Genomic DNA, 26,321 nt, shown 5'->3' on the forward strand with positions numbered 1-26,321 from the left:
TTAAAATAGTGACAGCCCCATTCGTGTATAAATTTCAAAAACATTATGCATTATAACAATAATAAAAACTTTGGTTAAAATTCTTTGCTTCATTATTTAATTTAATGTGTGGCACTATTAGAAAGCCTGTAGCTCGACTCCGTTTCACCATTTTTTTCGTTTCTGTTTCGCTCTCTATCGCTGCTTTTCTCATAATCTCTTCACGCCTACTTCGTCATGTCGTAAGTTTTTCTTAGTAATATCGTTATTTATTATTAAAATACCATGATTTTTATACCATCTGTCGGTTGATTTTATTAGCCGACGACCAATGGGAGGGATGCGGAATTACATATTTACCCTCACCGGAGTGAAGTTCAATTGCCATCTGTAAATTGTACGGCATTTTCATGGAGCGAGAAGTGCCGTTCGAGCAGTCCTGTAATTGTGAATGAAGAAGAAGGAGATCGAGACCGTCAAAACTTCGACACGTGTCCGGAATACTTCCGTTGGATTCACGAGGATCTAAGGCCGTGGGCGCGAACGGGGATCACGAGAGAGATGGTGGAGAGCGGGCGGACAAAGGCAGGTTTCCGGCTGGTGATAATTGACGGTAGGGCTTACGTGGAGAAATTTATGGATGCGTATCAAAGTAGGGATAAGTTTACGCTGTGGGGGATCCTACAGTTGTTACGGTTGTACCCTAGTAAAATTCCCGATTTAGACCTCATGTTCAATTGCGAGGACCAGCCCAACATTTTCATTGGTGACTATAGTGGGCCCAGGCCCAATTCGACGGCCCCACCTCCTTTGTTCCGATACGGTGGAGATGATGACACATTGGACTATCGTTTTTCCTGATTGGTCCTTCTGGGGATGGTAAATATCAATAAATAAATAAATATTTAAATTGTATAGCTGATGTGGATTCTTAATTTTAATGAATAATAATGGATTTGTAGGATTAGGATAAAGAACAGGAACAACGATTCAAAAACTCCAATCTAGCTTATCAATGTGTTCATAGGTAAATTTTGACACTTAGCTTTTCTTTACGGATGTTTTATAGGTATAAAATGATATGAAAACTACTTTGAAGGTATAAAATATACGTGGAGGGGGTTGGTTGGTCGGTGAGTCTTAAATACATTCTTGCTTGTGATTCAGTGACATTGATAGTAAAGCCCTATTACTATGATTTCTTCACTAGAAGTTTAGTGTCAATGCATCATTATTGGCCAATCAAAGATGACGGGAACATGTGCAACTCTATCAAGTTTGCCGTCGATGGGGGCAATACCCACCAACAAAAGGTATAGATGCTTAAACTTCTAGAGATCGTAACAATGTAGTTGACAGTTTTACCCTTTTTGAATTTATAAAAGATAACACATAAAATAGTGCATCTAAATTAACTAAAAACTCGTTTATCTATAAAAACTTATGATCTTGTTAGGTACGGGCAATTGGGAAGGCAGCGAGCAAGTTTATTGAGCAGCAGCTAAGGATGGAGAAGGTGTATGACTACATGTTTCACAGTTTAAATGAATACTCCAAACTCTTAACCTTCAAGCCAACCATCCCACCAAATGCTACTGAACTCTTCTTGGAGGAATTGGCTTGTCCTGCCCAAGACCTAGCCACCAAGTTTATGATCGATACTCTCGTAAAACATCCTTCCTTTTTAAGCCCTTGTTCTTTGCTTCCGCCCTTTAGTCCAACCGATCCCGATAATATTCGAATTAGAAAAGAGACTCCAATTAAACAAGTCCAAATGTGGGAGAAAAATATGTTCTTTAAATGAGATTACATGTACGGATATGTTACCATAACTAATGAGTCTTGTCGTTTTGTTTCTTTTTCCATACTTCCACGATGTTGGGAGGCATGTTGGTTTTGTCTTTATCAAATTAGTAAAATAATAATAATAATAAAGACACTTTTTAATTACATTTTTTTAATGTATGGATTAAACCTAGAATTTGTATAAAGGTTCAAATTTTAAGTTTAGTTTGAAGAAGAGTTCTTGTGAAGAGCGTTAGATCGTAAGAACAATGACAATTAGGATCTCTGAGGCTTTCATTTCAAGCGCACGCCGGTTTCTGCTTTCTTCCACTTGCGAATGATTTAAATGGAGAAGGTGAAGAGTTTGTAATGCAAACCTTGATTCTGTAGAAAACGAAAAAGCGCGCCAAAGCGGTGGCCACCGTGTCTGTATAAAAGCGTCTGTGTGCGTGAGTACTGAGACGAAATTTTGGAGTGCAAATTTCATGGGGAAACAGAAGCAACAAGTGATTTCTCGATTCTTTGCTCCAAAACCCAAGTCCCCATCTGTTTCTTCTTCCTCCTCCTCCGCCTTAGCTCCGCCGACCCAACCGTTTTCACCGCCTAAGATATCAGCAACAGTTACTTTCTCCCCTTCCAAGCGTCTCATTTCTTCTGCACTCGCTTCTCAGTTAACGCCACCCAAATCCTCTAAACGCCCGAAACTCTCTCCTCATACCCATAACCCTCTGCCTTCCGTCTCCAATCCCGCACTTCACAAAAGATTCCTCGAGAAGTTCCTTCAACCCATTGAAAACTCCTTTGAATCTTCTAATCAAAACCCCAAAGCCCCAACGGGCGGTGATGCCAAATACACCCCTTTGGAGCTACAAGTTGTGGACCTTAAGAAGAGGTACCCTGATGTTCTTCTCATGGTGGAGGTTGGTTACAGGTACAGATTTTTTGGCCAAGATGCTGAAATAGCAGCTCGTGTTTTGGGCATTTATGCCCATTTGGATCGTAATTTTATGACTGCGAGTATACCCACGTTTAGATTGAATGTGCATGTGAGGAGGCTGGTTAGTGCAGGATATAAGGTGGGTGTTGTCAAGCAAACTGAAACCGCTGCGATTAAGGCTCATGGGTCGAATAAGTTAGGCCCCTTTTGCAGGGGACTATCGGCTTTGTATACTAAAGCAACATTGGAGGCAGTCCAGAATTTAGGGGGAGCTGAGGAGGGATGTGGGGGAGAGAGTAATTACTTGTTCTGTGTAGTTGAAAAGAGCATGTTGGTGGATAATTTGGACAGTAGAATCGAATATGGGGTTGATGTGAAAATTGGGATGGTTGCCATGGAGATATCAACTGGGGATGTTATTTATAGGGAATATGATGATAACTTCATGAGAAGTGGGCTTGAGGCAATGCTCTTGAGCTTGTCTCCTGCTGAGCTTCTTCTTGGGGATCCCATATCAAAGGCAACAGAGAAGGTATAAATTATAACTGTAGTTACAACATAATGTGTCAAGGACCAGATGAGAAAGAGCTGTTTATAATCTTTCTTCCTTTTTGTCTATTTTGTTTAACTTTTGGGCAATCGTACGTTTTTATTCGGCCTTGCTAGGTGTTCGATCAAGTAGGAAGCCTTTCGTTTGCTGTAGCATTGAATGCTGTTGCTTGCTGTACCGATTGTGTAGTTTGTATGCCTCATGATTGTGTGGTAGGGTAATTGAAGTTTCTATTAGGATGAGTGTCAATTTTTACAATGAAAAAGATGCTGTAAATATATGATGTCTACAACTTGAATTTTAGTTTGAACCGATAATTTTCTCGAGCTTGATCCTTTGGAGTAAATTGGACTTTCTTCTATCAACTAGGACGCGTAGTCATCCATACTGCAGCATCATGTAGTAGCTAGGACCTTACTTTTTCGGTTTTTCCTATTGCTATTTAAAAATAATTACAAAATTACTTTAATGGACTCAGTATGAAGAATGCTTTCTTATGTTGATTTCTTGACTATTAGTTATGTACTTCCCCCATTTTCTTGGTTGTTAGTTTCTGTTTCTTGATATACTGCAACTTCCAATTATTTCTGACAGCGATCGTTTGTGACCAGTTATTACTAGGTTATGCTGGACCTGCTTCAAATGTCCGTGTGGAGCATGTTTCACGAGATTGCTTTAAAGATGGCAGTGCACTTGCTGAAGTGACGTCTTTGTATGAAAACATTGACAAAGACAACTTAGCAGCTGATCATCACGACCCTGATACAGTGTTGGCTGGAAGAAAAAGTGATCGCATAGCAATTAAGGTACGCTGTTAGGGATTTTCCTAGCATCCCAACTTGCTTTATCTTCATGAAAAAAATGAATTTTCTAGATTATGTGTTGTAATAACTGATTTGCTATTCACCTCATTTCTTATGAGATATTTTATGTTGAATTTGAAGGAAATAATGAACATGCCAAATTTAGCTCTTCAAGCATTGGCCTTGACCATTCGTTACTTAAAGCAATTTGGTTTAGAAAGAATTGTGTCCTTGGGGTCTTCTTTTAGGCCATTCTCATGCAAAATGGAGATGACCCTCTCAGGCAATACACTTACACAACTTGAGGTAATTTCCTATATAAATATACTGCACGTTACCTTTCCATCGAAATTTATCAAAGCCAGTATTGTTAAATATACTTACTTTTGGGCAATATGATTTGAACTTAGTTTCTATTTGGTTTTTGAGTTTTCAATGCTAATACTTTTGATCTTTCAGATTTGAATTTAGTTTGTATTATTGATGACTATTCTCATTTACCTGCTCAGGCGTCGTTTGTTTTTCTCACGGTAGAAATATGCCTATTTCTTAGGTTTTGAAGAATAATGATGACGGTTCTGAAACTGGCTCTCTATTACAGTGCATGAATCACACTCTTACAATATTCGGTTCGAGGCTTCTTCGCCAATGGGCATGTATCATATTATGTTATCTTTCATACTTATAGTTTTTCATATTTTCGCTTCTAAAATTTATAATTTATATTACAGATAACACATCCTTTATGTGAAAGAGACATGATAATTGCTCGTCAAGAGGCCGTTTCCGAGATTGCTGCAGCTATGGTATCTACAAAAGTATCTCAAAATATCAGAGAGTCAGAAGAAGAAGATTCTGATGTAATGGTCATTGAACCAGAATTGAATTATATACTTTCTTCAGTGTTAACAACCTTGGGAAGGGCACCAGATATTCAGCGTGGAATAACAAGAATCTTTCACCGAACTGCAGCCCCGTCAGAGGTACTAAGAGTTACTTTTCTCTTTCATATGCCCGAAATAAGAGCTAATTTACATATAAATGTAATGACATTGTGACACAGCTGATAAGCCTTTTTGTCCATTCTGCTCAGCTGTTAAATGGTAGCTTCAATCTAATGGCACTTCTGTAGACGGCTTAGAGTATATCTATTGCCATCTTTTTTCCCCTCTTCCAGTGCAGGGATAGGAGGATTTGTGGGATAGGTGGGTTCTTAAGAAATTGAAACTTTTCTTATATTTTGCTTTCCTTCAAAGGATGATGGTTCCGATATTTCGGTCTCTGGCCTGAGTTTTCGATTTTCCGTAACTACTGGTCTGAAGGGTTTTAGTGGATTATTTACACTTATTATACAATACCTATTGATTTGCTTCTTCTATATTGCACATGGACAGTTTCCTAATAATGTATGATGCAGTTCATTGCAGTTATTCAAGCTATTTTATATGCGGGGAAACAGCTTCAGCAGTTTCACATTGATGAAGAGGATGACAATTATTCCAGTGAAAGTATGATTGGCTCCAAGCTCCTAAGAAAGCTGATTTTATCTGCTTCCTCCTCTGGTTTGATTAGCATTGCTGCAAAACTTTTGTCAACGATCAGCAAAGAAGCTGCAGATCAAGGGGACCTTCCTAACCTGATGATCATCAATAATGACCAATTTCCGAAGGTACGCACGTGTTCGACTCAAAATGTTTCACTGTCTACAGTCATTTTCTTAATTCTTTGCTGTTGTGCTCCAATGCATTCTGCTTTCTTTATCCTCTTTTATATTCTTAGTATAGTCTTTTCTAGGTTGCTAGAGCTCGGAAGGAGGCTCAATCTGCAAGAGAGAAATTGGATTCTCTGATCACCATATACCGAAAGCAGCTTGGAATGCGGAAGTTGGAGTTCACTAGTGTGTCTGGAACTACGCATTTGATTGAGGTTGTTCATTTTAAACTAACATGTAATATAATATTGTGTTAACATTTTAGATACAATTTTAAAAAGAATTGGGACTGGTACCTATTCTTAATTTCTTTTGTACAGTTGGCCTTAGATGTAAAGGTACCCTCAAATTGGGTGAAGATCAATAGTACAAAGAAAACTATAAGATATCACCCACCGGAAGTACTGGCTGCCTTAGACGAGCTATCATTGGCAAATGAGGAGCTCATGGTAGCATCTCGGGAAGCTTGGGATGGCTTTCTAAGTGGATTCAGCAGATATTATGCAGAGTTTCAATCTGCTGTTCAAGCACTGGCTTCCATTGACTGTCTGTATTCGTTAGCTATTCTCTCGAGACATAAGGTAAAATTTTAATGTAGAAAAGCTACTTCAATTTTCATAATTTGATGTTAACCTGTAATTCCTTTTAACTTAAATTCATACAGAACTATGTTCGTCCAGAGTTTGTACATGATGATGAACCTGCTCAGATAGTTATATGTTCTGGACGCCATCCGGTACAACTTTTTGCTTAACAATGTTCTCTAATTCAACTAAATAAATTTCTTGTCTTTCTTTCTGTTCAAGTAAAGGATGACTTTTTGGGTTCCATATTTTTGGGATGATGCATTGAATATGGTTGAAATACCATTATAGATGTTGGAATTTGCATTTTCTTGCATGAAGCTTAACATCTAGAGATCATAGACAACTTTTGTTTCGTGGTTTTTATACATGTCTACAACATATGACAAAGCAGGTTTTGGAGAGTACAGTACAAGGCAATTTTGTCCCGAATGACACGAATTTGGACGTGAATGGAGAGCATTGTCAAATTGTAACAGGACCAAACATGGGAGGGAAAAGTTGCTACATTCGACAAGTTGCTCTCATTGCTCTAATGGCTCAGGTAAATTAAACTGATCCACTTTTATCTGAAACCATATCAGACACAGACATATGAATACCCATTTCTTTCAAGTTTACACTGCAAATGTTTTTTCTGATCCATGTAGGTCGGTTCCTATGTACCAGCATTCTCCGCAAAGCTTCACGTCCTGGACGGTATATACACTCGAATGGGTGCTTCTGACAGTATTCAACAAGGTAGAAGCACCTTCTTAGAAGAAATGACTGAGACTTCACATATACTCCATCATTCCACATCACGTTCCTTGGTCATAATTGACGAGCTTGGGAGAGGAACAAGCACTCACGACGGCGTGGCCATTGCATATGCAGCTTTGCAAAATCTTCTCCACCACAAGAAATGTTTGGTCCTCTTCGTTACCCATTACCCTAAAGTTGCTGATATTACAAAGGAATTCCCAGCATCTGCAGGGGTATACCATGTCTCATATCTGACTTCACACGAAAGGCCAAGCTTCTCAGGCCCAAAATCCGCTCAGGATGTGATTTACCTATATAAGCTCGTTCCTGGAATTGCGGAGAGCAGTTTTGGTTTCAAGGTTGCCCAACTTGCACAGGTAACTTTAATTATCCACCTATACTGCGCCTAATTCGAAACGCCCTGTACTTGTTGTGACCGTAGTTCTTTTTGGCTTTGTTATGTTTTTTAGATACCTTTACCATGTATTGCACGAGCCACAGAAATGGGGGTATGGTTAGAAGAAATAGTAACCAGAAGAGCACAACGTAAAACCAGAGAAATGCATTTACAGGAAGCATCAGGCAAGGGATTGGAATTGGAAAGCTCCGAGTGCTTCCTTGAAGATAGAATTGATGCTTATGAGGAATTCTTTCTGTTCTTGAAAGCTACAATATGCTCTCCTGATGATATGGGGAAACATTTCCTTCAATTTTCCCAAGCTAGAAGCATGGCCATGGACTTGTTAGGAAGGTAAAAACACAGTCATTTAACCTCCATTACTTCTCTGTTGTACCGCTGTCTTGTCTTGCTTACTTCTTTTGTTTTAACGCTAAATGGCAGGTGAATGAAATCACTCAACTTGGAGTGATGAATAAATGAGTTTTTTGGGTGAGCAGTGAGGAGGAAAATCTCTCTGGAAGAGCATTAGTTCAGTCTTATTTCATCTTATTAGTATTTTGTGTACAGAATTTTCCCTTCTTCGCGCAAGACAGCCCCCTCCGATGCAAATCTTTGTAGGACAGCACTATCTATCTCTTTACAAAGGGCACAATATGAGTACATTTTTTTGAAATCTAAACCAACTGAATAGAAACAGAGCATGCTCTAATACCACATTTACCAAGGCAGATACCCCTATCGACTGTTCTCTCCAATCACCCAAAAGGATCACATCTGAATCTGAACTAAAACGTCCATCCTGATGAGATAATGATGATTTAATAATAGTAATGATCTTCAAGATAACAGAGATACAAAAACAGTAAGCATGTGGAGCACTGAAATATAATTTACTAAGCAAAAAGAATATCGAATACTGACTGGCAGTGGTCAAAAAAGGGGACTTCGGGGATACAAAGTTTTGTAACTAGTTTGAAGTTGATACCCAAAACAAATTATGCATTTTCTTTGACCTTTTGACAAAGAAAACAAAAAGGGGGCGAGGGGGTGTCCTACCTTACAGTTTGCAGATAACCAAACAGCCCGCTCTTTTTTCGAATCTCATCTTAGAATTCATACCTCCTTGTTGAGATTAACTGAAGCTTCGATATTCCCAAAAAATATATATGTTTGGTACATTGATACTGCACCCTTTGCAGTAGACGTTCCCGGAACCTCTTGCGGTTTCAATCCTCTGCTTCACTCGCAAAAAGTTATCGTAGTCGTCCACTTTGCACGGTGGTACATTTGAATCGAGCTGCGTTTCAAACTTGCAAATGGGTCCAATGTACCAATCGAAAGATCCAGAGAAGTGGGTCGTAGAAAATTTTGAATGGGAGAGTTATAGAGGATAATACATGGGGGTCTGACACGTTTATATGCCTCGCGGGGGGTTTCTCAGAACACGTGGTTTGGAAGAATATTTTGTCGGAATCCTCCATTTTTTATATCCCCTTGAGGGAATTGGACTCTGAAATCAGGAACTTGGCGAGCCGAAAGAGAGAAAAGAGAAAGGGTTATTGAGATTGGCAACTGGGTTTCACCGGAAAGTCGGAGTATCTGGCTGAATGATGAACCAGAATTCAGAAAACTGGCTACCACTCGGCTGGACTGTGAAGGTCAAAGTGAGGAAGAGTGGCAAGAAGGATAAGGTACTGTTTTCATTTTCTTTTTCCTGTGATTTTTACTTGCATTTCATAGATCTTTATCTGACTTTGTGACTTTTATGTTCGACATTGCTGTTACAACTAGCTTTTGATTTCAACTTGTATAGATTCTTCCTGATCTGAGTAAGTGGCTTACCTTCTTCTTGCTCCTTTGGTTATGATGCTCCCATATAATCCTTGGCCAAGGTTCTATCTGCATTTTGAATCAACTAGTTCATCCCATTTTAGGCCCCTTCTGTTTAGTCTTGCGTGAAGCAGCAAACTACGGTATCATTTTTCCTTCAGAAGAGGCAACTACAGCTTGTAATCTTTAGTGCAACTTCCAGTAATGACTTAACAACATAACATGCCTCTTCCTATTTTAATGTCTTCTAGTTATTTGCTTTTGGTATTCAAATATTTGTTTGATAACCATGAATTCTGCTACTATTTGGATGTTCATATGAAAAGTAAGTCTGAATAAAGATCACAAAACTGATGGTAGCCAATTATGTTTTGTTTTTTTCATTTCAAGATAAGTAATTAGTTGGATCTTTGAGACTAATTCTAATGTTGCAGTATTATTTTGAACCCTCAAGTCAAATGAGATTTAATTCTAGGGCAGAGGTGTTTAGATACCTCAAAACTGCTGCAATCAATCATCCTGAATCTGAAGAGAGCAGAACCGTGGAGCAACCAGAGAACAATGTCTGTCAAGAAATCTACCCTCAACTCTTTCTTCTTCTTCTTCTTTTTTTTAATAATCCCTTATTGATTTTTCTTTAAAAACTTGTATTATTCAAGCAATCTAGGTGGAAGTTAAGAAGACTATAGCAAAAGGGTTACCTCCTGGATGGATCAGAGAAATCAGAGTAACGAGGACTGCTAACAGAATAAGAAGAGATTCAGTAATTGATCATCTATTTCCTTTACGTAGTTTCGATTTGTCGTGCCGTTTGGAATTTGGATATGCTCTCTAACTTTGCACTTTGTCTCATCCATATATTTAGTGCCCAAAAGTTGGTGACATGCTAAACAGCATGAATATTAACAAATGAAACTTCTATTTGTAGTTTTACATTAATCCTGTAAATGGAAATGCGCTTCGCTCGTTGAGGGATGTGCATCGGTATCTAACAAGTGGAAAGGTGAGCCGATTAGCTTATAAATCTAGGAGCCAGAGCAACAGCAACAGCAACATTGAGTTTCAGCACGATGATATCTCTGTAAGTGTTCTAAATGGCTGAATTTTGGGTGAATTCGTCTCTTTTAAAATATGTACATAAACTTTGGCCTGTTTTCATGGATCCCGAATCAATGAAACCCATGAAATCTCAGAGCTATGGCTGTTTGACACTACTGTTAGGTCTCTCAATCTTTCGAGGATTAGACCTGACTTGAGATTTTTAAGGTTTCTGAAACAGTTTGGATATTTTCTTGCTTTTAAACCCAAAATGCAAAAAGAAATCTGTTTCAAACCGAAGTTTGATCTCTTTTTCTCTTAGTCATCTTCTGTCTCCAAGAAAGAGATGCTAGCGATTGGCAAAGCAAAGAGACAGATTATATGGAGCGACAACTCACCGGAACCGAGTGAAATAGCAGATGATGAAGCTATTTTTCCAAAGGCTGCAAGTGTTGGAGAAAGAATGCCCTTTTTGAAACCTAATTTAACTCACGGTATTGTTCTGAACATGCAGCTTTAGTGTGACATTTCTCCATCACTTATAATATGTGCGTTAAGTAGGTAGAGTGGGAGTTCATGCATTTTGAACAATGAAGCTAAAGATTCCAGTTGCTGTTATGGAATGCTTTAAAAGTAGATTGATTGCTTTGAAAAATTTGTTTAACATAATATGTAGAACACATGTACAGTGCTTAGAAGGGTTTTCATTTTTGAAGATTCTGTATCTGATGTGAATTTAGAAACTACTGCAGGGAGGATAGGCGCTAAGTTGCGCTGCTCAACTCCCGAAGAGGCAAAAGAACGTGAGCAATCAGAAGGAAAGAATAGTTTTTCCGAATTTGTGTCAACTCCTGATAAATCCATCCGACACAAGTGTACTAGTGAGAATGGGGCAACAAAGATTGAGAGTAGAAAGAGACAAAGGAAAAGTAAAGACATAAACTTGCCATGCCGTGCTTCAAAGCGACTTGCAGGGCTCCAAGCTGAGCCAGTGCTTGAAGCTAAAACTGATCGCCGAGCGTGTTCGGTTGCATGTGAAGAGTCTGATAAGCAAGTAGCCAGTACAACTAAGTGGCCATCTCAATGTCCTGAAAATCCTGATGTCAAGCATGAAACAAGGAGCATAATTGACCCTCCTAAAATTGACACAAATCTAGATTCAAGTAGAAAAGAACATTCTGCTGTTGACTTGTCCATTCTGCCTGAGAAGGTTAAGAAGATGAAATCTGAAGATGCATATGAGCAGCAGCAGCCGAAATGCAATTCCTTTCTGCCTTCAGAGGACGTTCTGGAAAAGCATGTAGGGCAGGTGGAAAGTGAAGATGAGGCTGGTGTGAAAAAACAAGGCCCTCTTCTTAAACTGCCTATGGAGGACTTACTGACTGATCCTTGCATTGCATTTGCAGTTAAAACGCTTACTGGAGACGTTTTTGACGCATCCATAAGCTCAGAAGCATCAGAAGCATCACTGATGCCAAACAATATTGATCGTCCTTTCGTGGCCTTTACTCCAAGTGAGAGGAGAAACTTGGGATCAGAAAACAAGCTTAATGAGAAGTCGCCATCTCCAGAACTTCCTGTTACTCGAGTTGGGAAAGTCGAAAATAACAACATTGTTGAAAAGCTAGAATCGACTCTGGAGTTGCCAGTTGGGGAAATGTGGGCGGACCCTTGTATAGAATTTGCTATTAAAACTCTAACTGGTGAGATCCCACTTGTTAACAATCCAGATATTGAGGATTACTTTCACCAATTTGCCCCCTCAAAAACCAAAGGAACTAACGCAAATGCCTCGAATCATGTTGGTTCGTATTAGTATGAGACTATGTTAGCCAGAAGGGGCAGGTTATTCAAGCACTGGAGGCATCTCTTAAGACCAACTTCTGAAGCTGTGGAACTGGTTTGCACCAACAAGAAAGCAACACTTTCAAAGGCTAATACCAACTTTATAACTTGTATAGTTTCGGTTGGCAGCATAGGAAAGATAAACTTCCTTGTTTTCTTTTTCCTTTTTCCCTGTTTTGCTAGTTCTGGTCAGCCAACCCTCTTTTGCTTAAGTTTTGTACCTTGCCTCCTGGGCAACATAATGTGCTTGTGTGATGTCTCCACACAGAACTTGATTTTGATTTGGTTGTAAGTTACCGTCAGTAGTAGACCTTAATATGGTTAAGTTAGTTGTTAGATCTCGTCAAGTATGCAGCGTTTTTTTAATGGATACTTCGAGCAGAGCTCAAGTCCGATGATGTTCATTTTTCAATCCATTCACAATAACAAATACTGCCAGCTTCGAAATGTAACAACTTTATAAGACTTAATGGTGACAAAATTCAGACCACTTGTATGAAATATGGTCATCAACCAAGAATGCCTATGAAAACACTCACAGTTTGAGTGGGAATTCTAAAGCTACCAACTAGCTCTTGAATCAAGATTATGTTTCATTTTGCAGTAAAGCTAGATAACAGGAAGCCAGATTGTGCTGACGCTCTCAGACAGGAGGATGTAAAACGAATTAGGGGCCTCTAACACCTGTCAATGAGAGATAAACATTCATCACAGTAAGTACCAAAAGTCAATAGGCTCTAATATTGAAGTGTTTCAGCTTGATTTTCTAAGTTCCACGCAGTTTAAGAATGTAGAATGTTTCAAATTCGACCTAAGCAGAATCGAGACCAGCCCCACCTGCTCGAGCTCTCAATATTTCGGTTCTCTTACTTCTTTCCATTATATTCACCAACCATTCAACACTTTCCTTTATCCCCATCCTGTGATCAAAAGAATGAAGAGTTTCAATTTTCTAACAGCTTTTCTGTGGCAAAAGATAATTTAATGGATGAAAAACAGGCATAAACTGGCTAACAGAAGACCAATTTTCAAGTACTTGAATGGATACAAACTGGCTATATACACGTACCCATCATAGCCAGAAACAGCTTCAAACATGCAGACTCTTTCATCCAATTTTTTAAGATCAAGATAACGAGAAAGTTCTTCCGCTGATACAGCTTCAGGAAGATCCTGCATCCATGCATTCAATGATACCACAGCTCCAAATCAAATGTAAAGAAGAATTATTTTCCCAATATATGAATGAATTGTTCATAGTTTCATGTTCTATATAGTTTTCCTCTTCTAGGAAAGAGGTGTGCAGAAAAGGAAGTGGTTCTGACCTGCTTGTTTGCGAAAACCAAAAGTGGAGCTCCTTGCAAATCCTCGTGTCGAAGAACTTTCTCTAGGAAAGAAATCCAAAACAATATCAATGCATCATATTCATCAAGTTTAGGTGGTTCCTGCAGCAGTAGAACCCTGCAGCTACCAACGTAATTAACGTATGGCCATCCTATATCATCACCTACCCAATGCAGATTTGGAATCTTCAAATTTTGATGGACAAGCAGCATCAATTACATAGATCACAGCATGTGCCTCTTCATAATATTTTTCCCAAATAGACCGAAGGCCAGGCTGCAAATAATTTCAAACGATGAAAAAGACGAACTAAGATAAATAACATATGCATACATGATTTTATATAACAGGACCTTTGCTCATTATACATACCTGACCTCCCAGATCCCAGAAGACAAGTTTTGCGTTCAACACCTCAAGCCGCCCAATATTGAGTCCAACGGTTGGCACAATCCGATCGGGGGAGAGACCTTCTAAGTTCGAGAATAAGGACTTCAACTTCTCAAGCAAAGTCTGCAGCAAAAAGTTAGTAAGCCTAGAATAGTGGATGGAAAATATGAGGAAATAACTAAGCTTAATGAGTCAAGAGGGAAGAGGATTACTGTTTTCCCCGCCTTGTCAATTCCTAGGATGAGAACATGAAACTCTGTCTTACTAAATATGTACTTCCAGAGGCCATAAAATAAAGAGAACATTGTATCTTTTCAGTTTGCTCGGATATTAGTTTCTCTTAACTCTTGGGGCCAAACTTCATAACTTCAAACCTCCTTAGCCAATTTATTCTGCAACTCCAGAAACAGGATAGAAATGAATAGCAAAGTAAATCAAATAAAACATAGCCCCACTTAGATTTTGAACCTATCAGTTTACCAGATTGTTTTCTCAAAATGTAAGTCTGGTTCCATGAGAATTCAAAATAAAGCTTAGATATTCAAGCAATCTACGAAAGGTTTTGCAAAGTCGATGGAAGTTCAGACATGAAATAGTATTCAAGCCTGCACAAAACATTACTGGAATTTCAAAAGCAACTACCATTGAAATGCGTTTGTAATGGAAAAGAGAAAATAGAATACTAGACTCCCTTGCACCATCAAATTCTAATGCATAACATTCCCACTGAAAACTCCATACTTGAATACAAAATCAGAAAGAGGTTTGTGATCCGTAACATCGCATCTACGAGCCGGAGAAATCTTTTCAGGGGCCATAATCAGCATATAGTTTACCAAAATTCGGATCCGCAAGCTGAAAGTAAACAATCGAGCAACATATTCCAAATGGTGAACCATATGTTCTACCAAGGATAGAAATGAGGAGCAAAAAGCATGTGCTAAAAATCAAAATCAACTTCATACGAGATGCTATGTTACTCGAATAGTAAGATCAAACATCGAGCGCCAAAAACAATTACGGGACGCGGGAGAATTCCATCATGAAAAAAATTGGAAATGGAAAAATGCGCAGTTGAATTTCGGCGATCAAAAGCTAAACCATGGCAGTAAATGGATCAGATCGGGCAATAAGAGGAATTAACCCATTACAAATTCGGATCGATAAAACAGATAAGAAGTCGGATTCGTACTCTTGGAATGAAGGGATTACTGAAAGAACTGCCGCTAGTGTACGGCCTTCCCCTTCCAGTGCAGCAAATACGAGCTCCCACCGCCTGAAAATAACCGGAGCTCTGTTTTCCGTCCAATAATTATAGAACTACCCTTCTGGAGGACGCTCTGTCTCGATTTCTCCCGATTGCCGCAATTGCAAAGCAACGTTCTCTTCTCCCAATACCGATATTGCCCCCGCCAATTCAGCCATAGGGGTATGTCGTTTGATTCCTTATTTCTTAATAAATAAATATAATTCGAAACTTAAAACTTTTACTCAATCATATAATATGTTCCATTAAGCTAAAATTAATTACAATTTTAACCGATCAACAATATGTCACATTTTTTATAACATAAAGTAAAGAATATGATTATTTTAGGATTACTTATATAATATACCTTATGCTTCATATAAAATATATTATTCATACTAATCACACGTGGCATGATACGGCAGGATAATTCAAAACAACTGCACCAGAAGCACATCACATAGACCCAAAACCCCTTAATTTCGTTAGTTTAAAGACGATGTGTTGAAACCGAGAGAGTTACCATCAAGCGACCTCACGCGCCGCCCGGAAGTCCCGGGTGTTCCTCTACGGTGTCGGCCGTGAAGGCCTAATGCTCAAAGCCCTCCGTATACGGCTAGCTCATCTCGGCCTCTCGTCGCACCAGGTCTTCGACATGAACGTGCCGCCAATTTCATCTCCTGACCTCCTAATTGCATCGGCCGGCCCCGGCGAATTTTCGACCGTCGATGCGATTTTCTCCGTGGCCAGATCCAACGGCAATAGAGCTTTGCTTCTGACTGCCTAGACGGAGAGCGGCTCGTGTGTAAATCAGGCCGACGTGATTTGCAACGTTCCGGCGCAGAGCATGGCGGACGATGAGGAATCGACGACGGCGGCGGTGAAATGGCGGGCTGTGCTTCCGATGGGAAGTTCGTATGAAGGAGCTCTGTTTGTTTTGTTTGAAATGGTGGCATATCAACTGGGTGAGGCGTTGGGAGAAAGCTCCGAGGCCGTCCGATCACGCCACACCAATCTTGAATGAATGGATGGATCAGATTCAGTTTTAAATTTAGATAAAGATCGTTTTAGTAATAAAGTGTTTTAAATTAAAGCTAAGTGAATGAAAAGACTAATTATTAGTATAATTTTAGTCAAATCCATACACGTGGAGACAGATAATTGGGTGGATTTTTACGAGTCCATTTCCCATCTTGATTTGAAATAAAGATACCCTCTTAATTATAAAAGCCCAAAAGTAAATAGTTTGACTATAATAGGATTAGCATCCTAAATTAATGTTTGTTTGAAATTCAATTCTCAACCACTCCTTAAAAGGGATTCCAAAGCTAAAATAGAATCATTTTTTACGTTTATATTTAAAACTTCTTTACGATATATTTTACTTTTTAATTTAATTATTTAAATATATATTTATTTAAAAGTTAAATATTACTATGAAAATATATAATTAATATGAATATAATTTGCTATATTTATATGTTTACTTTATTTTAAATACAACAAATCAAGTTACAATTTTGGAGGCAAATAAATGAGGGTGGAAACAAAAGAAAAAAAGTGAATAAATAAATAAGGAAATTTGTCAGAATCCGTCAACTGGAATAAAAGTCAGATCTTTTTGTTTCTCATTATTCATCTTCTAAAATATCTCTCTCTTATCAGTATTTAATCCATCCAGATATTTTCACCGCTCTCCTCCATGCCCCAATCTTCCCCACCTTCTCGACTACACTTTTCTTCCCTACTCGCTCTCTCCTTCCTCCACCCGTCCCCCAAATTATTACTCTCTTTTCCCTGCCATATACCCCGAATCAATAAACATACCATATTCATTTTATTTATAGTATTTTAAGTAAGATATACAATAAAGTTTTATATATTTTTTAAAAGTTTGTAAATTATAAAATGCATTTTATATTTTTATTTAATCAACGAACACGGAAAAATGGAGGATTCAATTATGATGGTATTATGTTTATTATGTTTTTAAAAAATACGTGTAAGAGAAGGAAGGCGAGTAGCGACAACGCTTTATGTGTTAATCTGTACTCGCGTTTGAGAGAGGGGAAAAAGGGGAAGGCAGCGAAAAGGAGAGGGGAACCTATGGGCTCTTCCCTAAAGCGGTCTATAAAAACCAACGTAGTTAGCCCCACGAATCGACACTCACTCCCAAGCCCATCGGAAAAGTGCATTTCATAATTCTTCTCCTTCTTCCAACTCCTGTCTGGTTCTTGATTTCGTATACTCCTACCCATGGAGTCGCACGTGCAATTCAGCGAAACGAAGCCGTTTTGGACCAATGAGAAGCACATGCACTTCTTGAATTCCATGGAAGCTTCTTTTGTGCGATCAATGTTCAAAAATCGGAACCATCGCCGCCGTCTACGGCTGGACCGCCACCTGTCGGACACCGCAGACTCAACCCTAGATTCGCCTCAGAAGAACAGAAAAAAGCATTCCATCTCCGGTGAGTTTAATGTTAGCGTCTTTTTGTCAGTCATTTTGCAGGTCTTTACGCCTTGTTTGGGTGCACGAATATAATGAACGCAAATAATAGGATTAGGGTTGGAGTAGTTCTTGGTTAACGTTAAAGGCGCATTATTTTCGTATATTTAGGTTTTTTTATTTATTTTATTTTTGACTCAAATGGACCGACCAACCAAACAGCGCCTAAACAACACGACTAAAGCGGGAATAGTGAATATTCCCTGTGAAGATATTTATGTGTGATTTATATATCACAATACTTTTTTTTTTTTTTTTTTTGTAATATTTTTTTGTTATTTATTTATTTTCTTTTTAATGACTTACGGCTATGATCCAGTAGGTACCAGAATGGACGGTAGATCTAGCAGGAGATCAAGACGGATACCATCTCTGCCGCACACTTCAATTCAAGATCAGGTCAGCGCAATATAAACATTACATTTCTTATTTCTTTCTTTTATTTTTCTCTACCAATAATAGAAATTATAAATATGTGCAATTCTTGTCTTTATTTCCTTTTAATCTTATCTTTTTCAATCAAAAGTATGCTCTTTTCGCGGCTTGTTTCAGCATTTGTTGTAATGCCACGTGGATATAAACTAATAAGTTATTTAGGTTTAATTAAATTTAAATACAAATTTTTCTCAAGTATTTGATATTTTAAACAATAATATAGATATTTATAGTTACATTATTAAAATAATAAAATGGCATGCTTATGTGGTAATGGCAGGTGGTCCCACAGATGGAAGAGAGAGCAGTTGAGGATGAAGATGAGAGAGACCATCCCTTGTCACCTGTCAACTAATAAATATAATATTAATTATTATTATTATTTCAGCTACATTTTTTTTTTCCATTTAGTTTCTTCATTTAATCCTCGCGTCTTTTCACTTAGTTTGTTAATCTTCAATTAATGATGAGAAATGAGTGAAAGCGTTAATTTAATTGGCTACCTCAGGTAGGTTAAATACAATAAACGAAGAAGAGGGTAAAATTGTAAATAAAGGGAATATTCAAAGATATATATATATATTTTTTTTAATATGTTTTTTATTTTCCGAGATCATAAAAGACCATGTGGGGTTATAGCAATAGGAAAAGGGAGTCCATCGCCAATTCCGATTGGGAATATAATATAAGATAATATAATATATTATATTATATTATATTATATTTAATATAAATGATAGTATAGTGAAAGGAAGATATTTTATTATATTATATTCTATTATAATATATCATTTATATTATATTATAAGATATAATATATTATAATATATATTATAATATAAATGATAGTATAGTGAAAGGAAGATATTTTACTTGGCAATGTGGGGTTGATTTGATTATGATTGGTTTGTTTTTTTCTTTTTTTTTTTAAATTTTTTTTATTGGGTACAATGGAAAGTCATAAGAGTGAATGGGATTATGTGGGGATAATGAAAGGGATTCATGAATATAAAGTTTGTTGCCTAATCTTATCTTATATTTATAGGGGCACTTGTAGAAAAAAACAAAAAAAAAAAACATAAAGATACTGGAAGTGTACCCAAATAAAGTGGACCTTGGGCCGAGCCGATTCAAGCCCATCTCAGTGAAAGCAGCCCAGTGTTGGAGAAATTAAAAATAAACAAATAAGAAGAATGAAATAATCTACGTGGCCGCCTACGTGGAATGATTTGGATTTGGGGTAACCTTTTTAGAGCGACGGTGACAGCTTAAATGTAATTTATTTTCTTTTTAAAAAAGAAAGGCGTAGCCTTTCGAGGAAGTTTCTCAAATCGCCGCACATTCTATTTCTCGTCGCTTCCAAAATTGAAAATATCTTTTCGTTCTCTTCCACGAAGCTTCTAGAATTGCAATCCCTCCAATGGCATTACCGGAAAATTCGCACATAGAAGCTTTCTTTAGGGCTTGGGACCTGCCTGCGATCATTCCGGGATCTGATTTGGGTGATTCTTGTGGCGTCCCCCATGGGAGCGCCGAGCGCCAAACCGTCGCCTAATGGAGGCGATTCACAGAGATCTATGCCCACTCCTTTCTTGACCAAAACGTATCAGCTTGTTGACGACGAGACAATCGACCATGTCATTTCATGGAACGACGACGGATCTACCTTCATCGTTTGGAACACCATCACTTTTGCTACAGATTTGCTGCCGAAGTATTTCAAGCACAATAACTTCACTAGCTTTCTCCGCCAGCTCAATACTTATGTAATCAATCCTCTACTGGATTTAAATTTTATTGCTCTTTCCTTTCCGAGCCATGGTGGATTTGTTTTTTGATTGCTGGATTTTTTTTTTTTTTCAGGGATTTAGAAAGGTTGTATCGGACCGTTGGGAGTTCGCGCACGAGTGTTTTCGCAAAGGTAAGAAACAGCTTCTTTGTGAGATTCAGCGGCGGAAGTTTCACACTGCGTTGCCGTCCACGACTCCGCCTGCGCAACTACTAGCAGTGACGGGCAATTCTTCTAGTGAAGAGCAAGTGATTTCGTCTGATGAGACTCCGACGAGAGCTTTTGCAGAGCTGATCGATGAGAACGATCGGCTTAGAAAAGAGAAAGCAAAGCTTACGGAACAATTGGTTGAGATGAAATCTCTGTGCAACAACATCTTCTCGATGATGTCGAGCTTTGTTGAATGTCAATTCAAGAGCAGTTTCAAAGTGAGAGACAGCGTTTTAACACCGGCAAAATCGCTCGATCTTTTTCCAGTGAAGCGGCCTTCCGGCGAAGACGAAGCGGCAAAGACGAATCAGATCGGCGCGGCCATCAGAGCGAAGCGTCCGAGGGAATACAGAGAGTGGGCGACGGAGATAGCGGAGGACGATACTACTTTGCGACTCCAACCACCGGATAGATCGAAAGTCAAATCAGAGCGGGTAAATTGTCATAATAAAGTTGATCAGAAAACGTGGCGTAATCAAGTCCACTGAGAGTCATCAAATGGATCTGTAATTAACGGCTAGGATAATAATGTATCGACTTTTCAGGTTCTTGTTCAAGTAATCAGAGATGCAGGGAATCATTCCATCCCCAAATCTGGAAAAAGATGGCACGTGTGCCGCCATTTCAGGGGGCAAATTAAGAAAGTTTCAAAGCACATTAAGCGTTAATGAAACTTCATCACCATTTTCTCCTTAGTTTTAGATTAGATTAGCAGCAGATAAAATGTTAACACAAATGTGAACATTTTGAGCATATACTCCTAAATACTTCTTTACAGTGTTATTCTCAGCTCAAAGTAAGAACCTTTCGTGTTACCCTTTACACATCTTTGATCCCTTTAAGAAACTTCAATACCTGAAGCATGGAAGGTCTGTTAGCAGGATTTTCTGATAAGCAAACACAAGCAATCTGAAGGGTTTGAAGCATCATATGCTTGGAATCACCATTCAGTACTGTGGCGTCAAGAACGTCTGCAGCCTGCCCCTTGTTGATCTTCTGAAACACCCAACCAACCAGGTTTCCGCCCTCAATCTCTTTAAAGTCGGGTCCTGTTGGTTCCTTCCCAGTTACCAATTCCAGTAGGATTACACCATAGCTATAAACGTCCCCCTTTGTAGTAGACCTCCCACTCTGCCCGTACTCCGGTGGGATGTAACCAAAGGTTCCAGCAATCTCAGTTGTGACATGAGTCTCACAAGCACTGATCAGTCTAGCCAACCCGAAGTCGGCAACTTTTGGTTCGAAGTCTTGGTTGAGGAGTATATTGCTTGCTTTAACATCCCTATGAATGATGTGGGGGATGAATCCATGGTGAAGAAATGCCAATCCACGAGCTGCGCCTGAAGCGACTTTAAATCGAGTCTCCCAGTTAAGGACTTCGAGGGTACCGATTCGGTTTCTTAGCCAAAGATCCAAGCTACCATTCACCATATATTCATAGACTAGGAGCTTCTCCTCCCCAAGAGAACAGTAGCCAAGTAGTGGAACAAGATTATGGTGCTTTACTTTGCCTATAGTTTCCATTTCAGCAATGAATTCTCTGTGCCCCTGTGTTTTTGCTTCGCTTAGTTTCTTCACGGCAACAATTTTTCCATCAGGTAATGTGGCCTTGTACACTGTCCCGAATCCTCCATCTCCAATGATGTTTGTCTTACAGAAGTTATTGGTTGCTTCGAGAATATCAGCCAAAGTTAATTTCAGAAGGGGTTGCTCGAACGTGGCTACATTGATGCTTAAAGGCTCTCTCGATCTGCTGCTGCTGCTTAAGAAATAGAGATTGGGGTCTATGAAACATTTTAATTTGCTTTCCTCCATTTCCTCTGGATCGTTCTCTCTCTGGCTTCTAATGATCCATCTCCGCATGGCGAATGTGATGGTTAGAACGATAAGAACACTAACAATGATAATCCCAGCAACGCTCCAAGCATTCAATGCTGCTGATCTCTCTAAGATTTTGATCCGGCAATTCAAACCCATGATTCTTCCACAAAGGCCCTTGTTACCCACAAGTGAACTTCTGGATAGATTCTGGCAAATGCCACTTCTCGGAATTGGCCCTTCCAGACTGTTTTCTGCCATATTCAGGTAAACCATATTGACGAGGCTGCATATTTTCTCTGGAATTTCTCCTGAGAACTTGTTATTTGAAACATCTAAGTATTCAAGTTGCATAAGATTCTCAAAATCTGAAGGGATTTGCCCTGTGAACTTATTTCCATGAAGATCCAACGTTGTCAAGTATGAAAGGTTGCCCAATGTTCGTGGAAGGACACCCTCAAAATAGTTATTACTCAAATTCAAAGTTTCGATCTTCCATGTCATGGAACTAGGGAAAAGTTCAACAACCTGACCAGAAAGCTTGTTCTCCTGTACATAAAGCCCGACAAGATTCAACATGTTGGACAGAGAAGAAGGAAGATCACCATCCAACTCATTAGAACTTAAATCCAAATGAGTGAGAGCTTTCAGATCACCAAGAGTTCTTGGAACTGAACCAGATATTTTATTACCAGTCAAGTTCAACTTTACCAAGCTACTCAAATGACTGAAGCTTTCGGGGATTGTACCCACCAGGTGATTATTCCATAGATACAGGCCCTGGAGCTTGAGAGCATTGCCGATCTCTGTGGGAATAGGACCAGTAAGCATATTGCTAGACAAATCCAAGGTTGTCAGGTTCGATAAGTGAGAGAGAGATCTAGGAATCTCTCCAGAAAGTATATTATTATTCAGCAAAAGATCAACTACAACAACACAATTCCCCAGTTCATCAGGTATGGTACCAGACAATCTATTATGAGACAGATCGAAAACACCATGATGCTGAACAAAGCTCAAATCAGGAATAGTAACCTGTCGAAAATAAGCAGAGGGCTTGGAAGGTATGGCTCCAGATAACATGTTGTGTGACAGAACTAGACACTGTAATTCAGTAAGGTTAGCAAGTCTTTCAGGAATCAACCCATTTAGACTATTGTTTCCAAGGTCCAACGTGGTAAGTGAAGTGCAATCTGCAAGCATGGCAGGAATAGTTCCTTCAAGCAGATTGGAATTCAAATTTAGAACTGAAAGAGCTGTGAGATTTCCAATCTCATCTGGTATACCGCCTGTCAACCTATTGCTGCTGAGAACAAGCCTCTCAAGTGAAGCTGCATAGCCAATTTCTGAAGGGAGATGACCCTCCAACAGGTTATTTGCGGCAGAAAACTCCATCAAATCCACTGAGTTCCATATATTTCTAGGTAAAGAACCGGTAAAATTATTAGAGTCAAGGTTGATTACCATTAAGGAAAGGTTTGAGAAGTACTCTGGTATTGCCCCAACAATCTGATTGTCTACCAAAACCAGCTGCGTAAGGTTTCTACACAGCACAAATGTATCGTCAATCGTACCCGAGAGGAAATTGCTGTCAAGATCAATCTCCATCAAGGATGCAGCATTACAAATTTCTTTAGGTATTGGACCTGTCAACAAGTTATTGCTCAAACTCAGGTGATTAAGCATCGAGCAATTTCCAATCTCAGGAGGGATTTCCCCCATGAGATGATTACTCGAGAGTAAAATAGAATCAACATGATCCCATTTGCCAAGCCAGGAAGGTAATGGCCCAGAAAGCTGATTCTTCTCAGCAGAAAATGTCAACATGGGAAGCTCTGAAAGCTCTTGTGGCAACACCCCAGATAGAAAGTTGAATGAAAGCATCAATGTTTTCAAATTTCTGCACCTCCCGAGCTCAGCAGGAATAGAACCATTAAGCTGAGTGTAAACCAGATTCAATATAGTTAAGTTCTGTAACTCACCAATCGATTTCGGGATAGAACACCCAAGTGGGTTGTATGAAAGGTCCAGTTTGCTCAATGATTTCAACTTGGATAGTTCGTCAGGTAATGGACCAGTTAAAGAACAAGAAGGCGAAAAAAAGTTCTCCAGCAATACAAGGTTACCAACTTCAGGAGGCAACTCACCGGAAAAGTGGTTAATGCCGATATAAAGATCAGTCAAATGCTGTAGGTTTCCAATTTCAGGTGGGATTGAACCCGAAAACGAATTGTTTGAAATGTCCAGAGACGTTAAAGATTTAAGGTCAGTAAAGATATTCAATGGGAGTGAACCTGATAAAAGATTGTTACCGAGGTCCAGTGATAAAATCCTCGTCAGGTTTCCGATGTGGGGCGGGACATTTCCGACGAAGGCATTGCTGGAGAGGTCAAGGGTCCGTAGCAGCTTCAAATTTCCAAGCTCCGGCGGGAGTTTACCTGTGAATAAATTAGTCCCCAACTTGAGATTCTCCAACTGAGTCAACTCGGTGAGCTCGATTGGGAGATCACCGGAAAGCTGATTATCGCCGAGAGCGAGCACCTTCAAGCTCCGAAGATTGGATATCTGAGGTGGGATTGAGCCATAGAGAAAGTTGTTTGAAAGGTCAAGAACAGAGAGACTCGAAATGTTGAAAAGCGACCGAGAGAGTTGGCCTTTGAGCGAAAGAGATGAAAGAGAGAGCTGTGTAACTCGACCGAGTCGGCATGAAACTCCAGTCCAAAAGCAGTGAGGAAGTGATGAGTTCCATGGCAGAATTTCGGAGGTCTCTAGCGAAGCTTTGAAAGAAATCAAGCTTTCCCTGTCGATAATAATCTCATTCTGGTCTATAATACCATTGGAGCTCAAAATGCAGAGCTCGAAGTAGACGATGAAAATGAGAAGGAAGCGTGTCAACTCCATACCCATATGAAAGATTATGATAATGTCAATATTTCAAACCACGACTGCACAAGAAATGAAGATGGGCAACCTTAACTTCCATGGCTGTGGCAGAGAGAGATGAAACGAAGGGGAAGAAGAAGAAGAAGAAGAAGAAGAAGGTTACGCGCCATAGCTATAACGCAGCATTGAAAGGACTATGGCAAAAGAAGGTTGGTCAGAGAGGAGGCGCAGCTCACATGACTTGAAGGATGGTATGGCAACGGCAATTCTGTTTTTCTTCTACTTCAGGCCCTCCAAATTCCCTCATATTACTTTTGGGTATTTATTTTCAAGTCCTCCAAGACCTCAAGAAATTTGAAAAGGGGTCCCTCATATTACTTTTGGGTATTTATTTTCAAGTCCTCCAAGACCTCAAGAAATTTGAAAAGGGGTCCCTCATAACACTAGACCAAGTCATAAATTCAAGGTTTTGTGGAAGACAAACAAAACAAAGCTATGTATTGGGGGATTAAAAAAGCAGTCTTTTTGTCACTTCCATTCCCTTTTCTTTGTTGTTTATTCATATTTTGATAAAAGTATTGGTTTTTAGGGTTATGGAATAGGGAATAGGGAATAGAGAATAAAAATGAAAGCTTTTTAGGGTTTGTGGGTTTTGCAAATGCTCCCACCATTGTTGGCTGTGATTTCAACCCCCTAATACCTTATTCCTCCTATATGCATTTATTCCAATCTTTTATGTTAAATTATTGTGGAAAGAATCAAAATTGGTCAAAAGGGAAGAGAGAGCGACAATTATTTTGTCAGCTATAGACTTGTGCTTGTGGGTTTTAGGGTTTGGATGCTTTTTTTTTTTTTTTTAATTATTTTTTACATGCTTTTTATTAGGTCACAAATACCCCAAAAGGAGGGCTCATTTGTGTGCATATCAGCATATATTATAATGCATGGGATAGGTAGAAAGTCCTCAAATAAGTGACACAGAGTTTCAATTACAATTTGGATTCCACTCCAGATAATAACAACTCTTATCCCCTAATCTTTTTAGACTTGCTTCCTATTTTTTTATTTGTCGTAATAATTTACCAACAAATTACTTCAAAATTGGATTGAAAAGAAGACGGATGGGATTCATTTGGGCTTTTTCATGTCACCGACTAAACGTTATTATTATGAACAGTTGTAGTGATTTTCCCGAGAAAATCCGAGAGAAAAAAGAAAATCACGTAAAAATCTTCGGTCATCGCCGAAACTTGATGATTTTCAGAGAACCCCCATGCATGTCATTAATACTGATGAACACAGCAAAACAAAAAGGGTGAGAGAGAGATTGTTGTCGCTCATAACATAATACAGATTTTCCGGGAAAATATTTGTGGGCATGGAGGGAAAAAGCAACAGAGAAAGAGAAAAAATGCAAAAAAGAAAAAGTCGATTGTTTTAAAGGGTGGGGAGTGGCAGGCCCAGCAGTGGCAATTAGCGAGCATTTCAG

The 26,321-nt window shown here is 39.0% G+C and overlaps 6 protein-coding genes and 2 pseudogenes across 13 annotated transcripts; 6 read left to right on the top strand and 2 right to left on the bottom strand.

Annotated features, from left to right (window-relative positions):
- Positions 1-104: 104 nt before the first annotated feature.
- On the top strand, positions 105-1,783 carry LOC111483180 (annotated as a pseudogene).
- A 220-nt stretch (positions 1,784-2,003) lies between these two features.
- LOC111482846 (DNA mismatch repair protein MSH3) lies at positions 2,004-8,221 on the top strand. Its single transcript, XM_023128838.1, has 13 exons — positions 2,004-3,233; positions 3,863-4,057; positions 4,196-4,360; positions 4,608-4,706; positions 4,786-5,037; positions 5,472-5,723; positions 5,849-5,980; positions 6,086-6,346; positions 6,430-6,501; positions 6,744-6,893; positions 7,000-7,470; positions 7,564-7,844; positions 7,935-8,221. Exons 1-13 carry the CDS (start codon positions 2,250-2,252, stop codon positions 7,936-7,938), a joined length of 3,318 nt encoding a protein of 1,105 aa, XP_022984606.1. The 5' UTR covers positions 2,004-2,249; the 3' UTR covers positions 7,939-8,221.
- Positions 8,222-8,424: 203 nt separating this feature from the next.
- LOC111482847 (methyl-CpG-binding domain-containing protein 13-like) lies at positions 8,425-12,576 on the top strand. Of its 4 annotated transcripts, none has more exons than XM_023128839.1 (6): positions 8,425-9,184; positions 9,758-9,886; positions 9,991-10,086; positions 10,252-10,404; positions 10,684-10,855; positions 11,114-12,576. In XM_023128839.1, the coding sequence occupies exons 1-6, from the start codon at positions 9,101-9,103 to the stop codon at positions 12,175-12,177; spliced, it is 1,698 nt and encodes a 565-aa protein (XP_022984607.1). In that variant the 5' UTR covers positions 8,425-9,100; the 3' UTR covers positions 12,178-12,576. The 4 variants fall into 4 exon arrangements, with proteins under 4 accessions (XP_022984607.1, XP_022984610.1, XP_022984609.1 ...); XM_023128841.1 differs by having other exon boundaries at positions 9,096-9,184; positions 9,778-9,886; XM_023128840.1 differs by having other exon boundaries at positions 9,105-9,184; positions 9,307-9,886.
- A 70-nt stretch (positions 12,577-12,646) lies between these two features.
- LOC111482848 (ADP-ribosylation factor-related protein 1-like) lies at positions 12,647-15,850 on the bottom strand. Of its 4 annotated transcripts, none has more exons than XM_023128843.1 (9): positions 15,713-15,837; positions 15,133-15,392; positions 14,153-14,332; positions 13,923-14,063; positions 13,718-13,826; positions 13,532-13,593; positions 13,276-13,379; positions 13,018-13,126; positions 12,647-12,890 (listed from the first exon to the last, which is right to left on the bottom strand). In XM_023128843.1, the coding sequence occupies exons 3-8, from the start codon at positions 14,243-14,245 to the stop codon at positions 13,018-13,020; spliced, it is 618 nt and encodes a 205-aa protein (XP_022984611.1). In that variant the 5' UTR covers positions 14,246-14,332; positions 15,133-15,392; positions 15,713-15,837; the 3' UTR covers positions 12,647-12,890. The 4 variants fall into 4 exon arrangements, with proteins under 4 accessions (XP_022984611.1, XP_022984613.1, XP_022984612.1 ...); XM_023128846.1 differs by having other exon boundaries at positions 12,651-12,890; positions 13,044-13,126; XM_023128845.1 differs by lacking the exon at positions 15,133-15,392 and having other exon boundaries at positions 15,713-15,850.
- Positions 15,698-16,311, top strand: LOC111483181 (annotated as a pseudogene).
- An 839-nt stretch (positions 16,312-17,150) lies between these two features.
- Positions 17,151-18,725, top strand: LOC111482903. 2 transcript variants are annotated; one of them, XM_023128931.1, is made up of 3 exons: positions 17,151-17,659; positions 18,017-18,096; positions 18,413-18,725. In XM_023128931.1, the coding sequence occupies exons 1-3, from the start codon at positions 17,446-17,448 to the stop codon at positions 18,485-18,487; spliced, it is 369 nt and encodes a 122-aa protein (XP_022984699.1). In that variant the 5' UTR covers positions 17,151-17,445; the 3' UTR covers positions 18,488-18,725. The 2 variants fall into 2 exon arrangements, with proteins under 2 accessions (XP_022984699.1, XP_022984701.1); XM_023128933.1 differs by having other exon boundaries at positions 17,175-17,659; positions 18,020-18,096.
- Positions 18,726-19,015: 290 nt separating this feature from the next.
- On the top strand, positions 19,016-20,826 carry LOC111482902 (heat stress transcription factor B-2b-like). Its single transcript, XM_023128930.1, has 2 exons — positions 19,016-19,898; positions 19,996-20,826. Exons 1-2 carry the CDS (start codon positions 19,656-19,658, stop codon positions 20,617-20,619), a joined length of 867 nt encoding a protein of 288 aa, XP_022984698.1. The 5' UTR covers positions 19,016-19,655; the 3' UTR covers positions 20,620-20,826.
- Positions 20,816-25,629, bottom strand: LOC111482901 (leucine-rich repeat receptor protein kinase EMS1-like). The gene is made up of 2 exons (XM_023128929.1): positions 25,243-25,629; positions 20,816-25,176 (listed from the first exon to the last, which is right to left on the bottom strand). Exon 2 carries the CDS (start codon positions 24,854-24,856, stop codon positions 20,951-20,953), a length of 3,906 nt encoding a protein of 1,301 aa, XP_022984697.1. The 5' UTR covers positions 24,857-25,176; positions 25,243-25,629; the 3' UTR covers positions 20,816-20,950.
- Positions 25,630-26,321: the final 692 nt, after the last annotated feature.

This window comes from Cucurbita maxima, unplaced genomic scaffold (genome assembly GCF_002738345.1).
Source record: "Cucurbita maxima cultivar Rimu unplaced genomic scaffold, Cmax_1.0 Cma_Scf00008, whole genome shotgun sequence".
Lineage (NCBI taxonomy): Eukaryota > Viridiplantae > Streptophyta > Magnoliopsida > Cucurbitales > Cucurbitaceae > Cucurbita > Cucurbita maxima.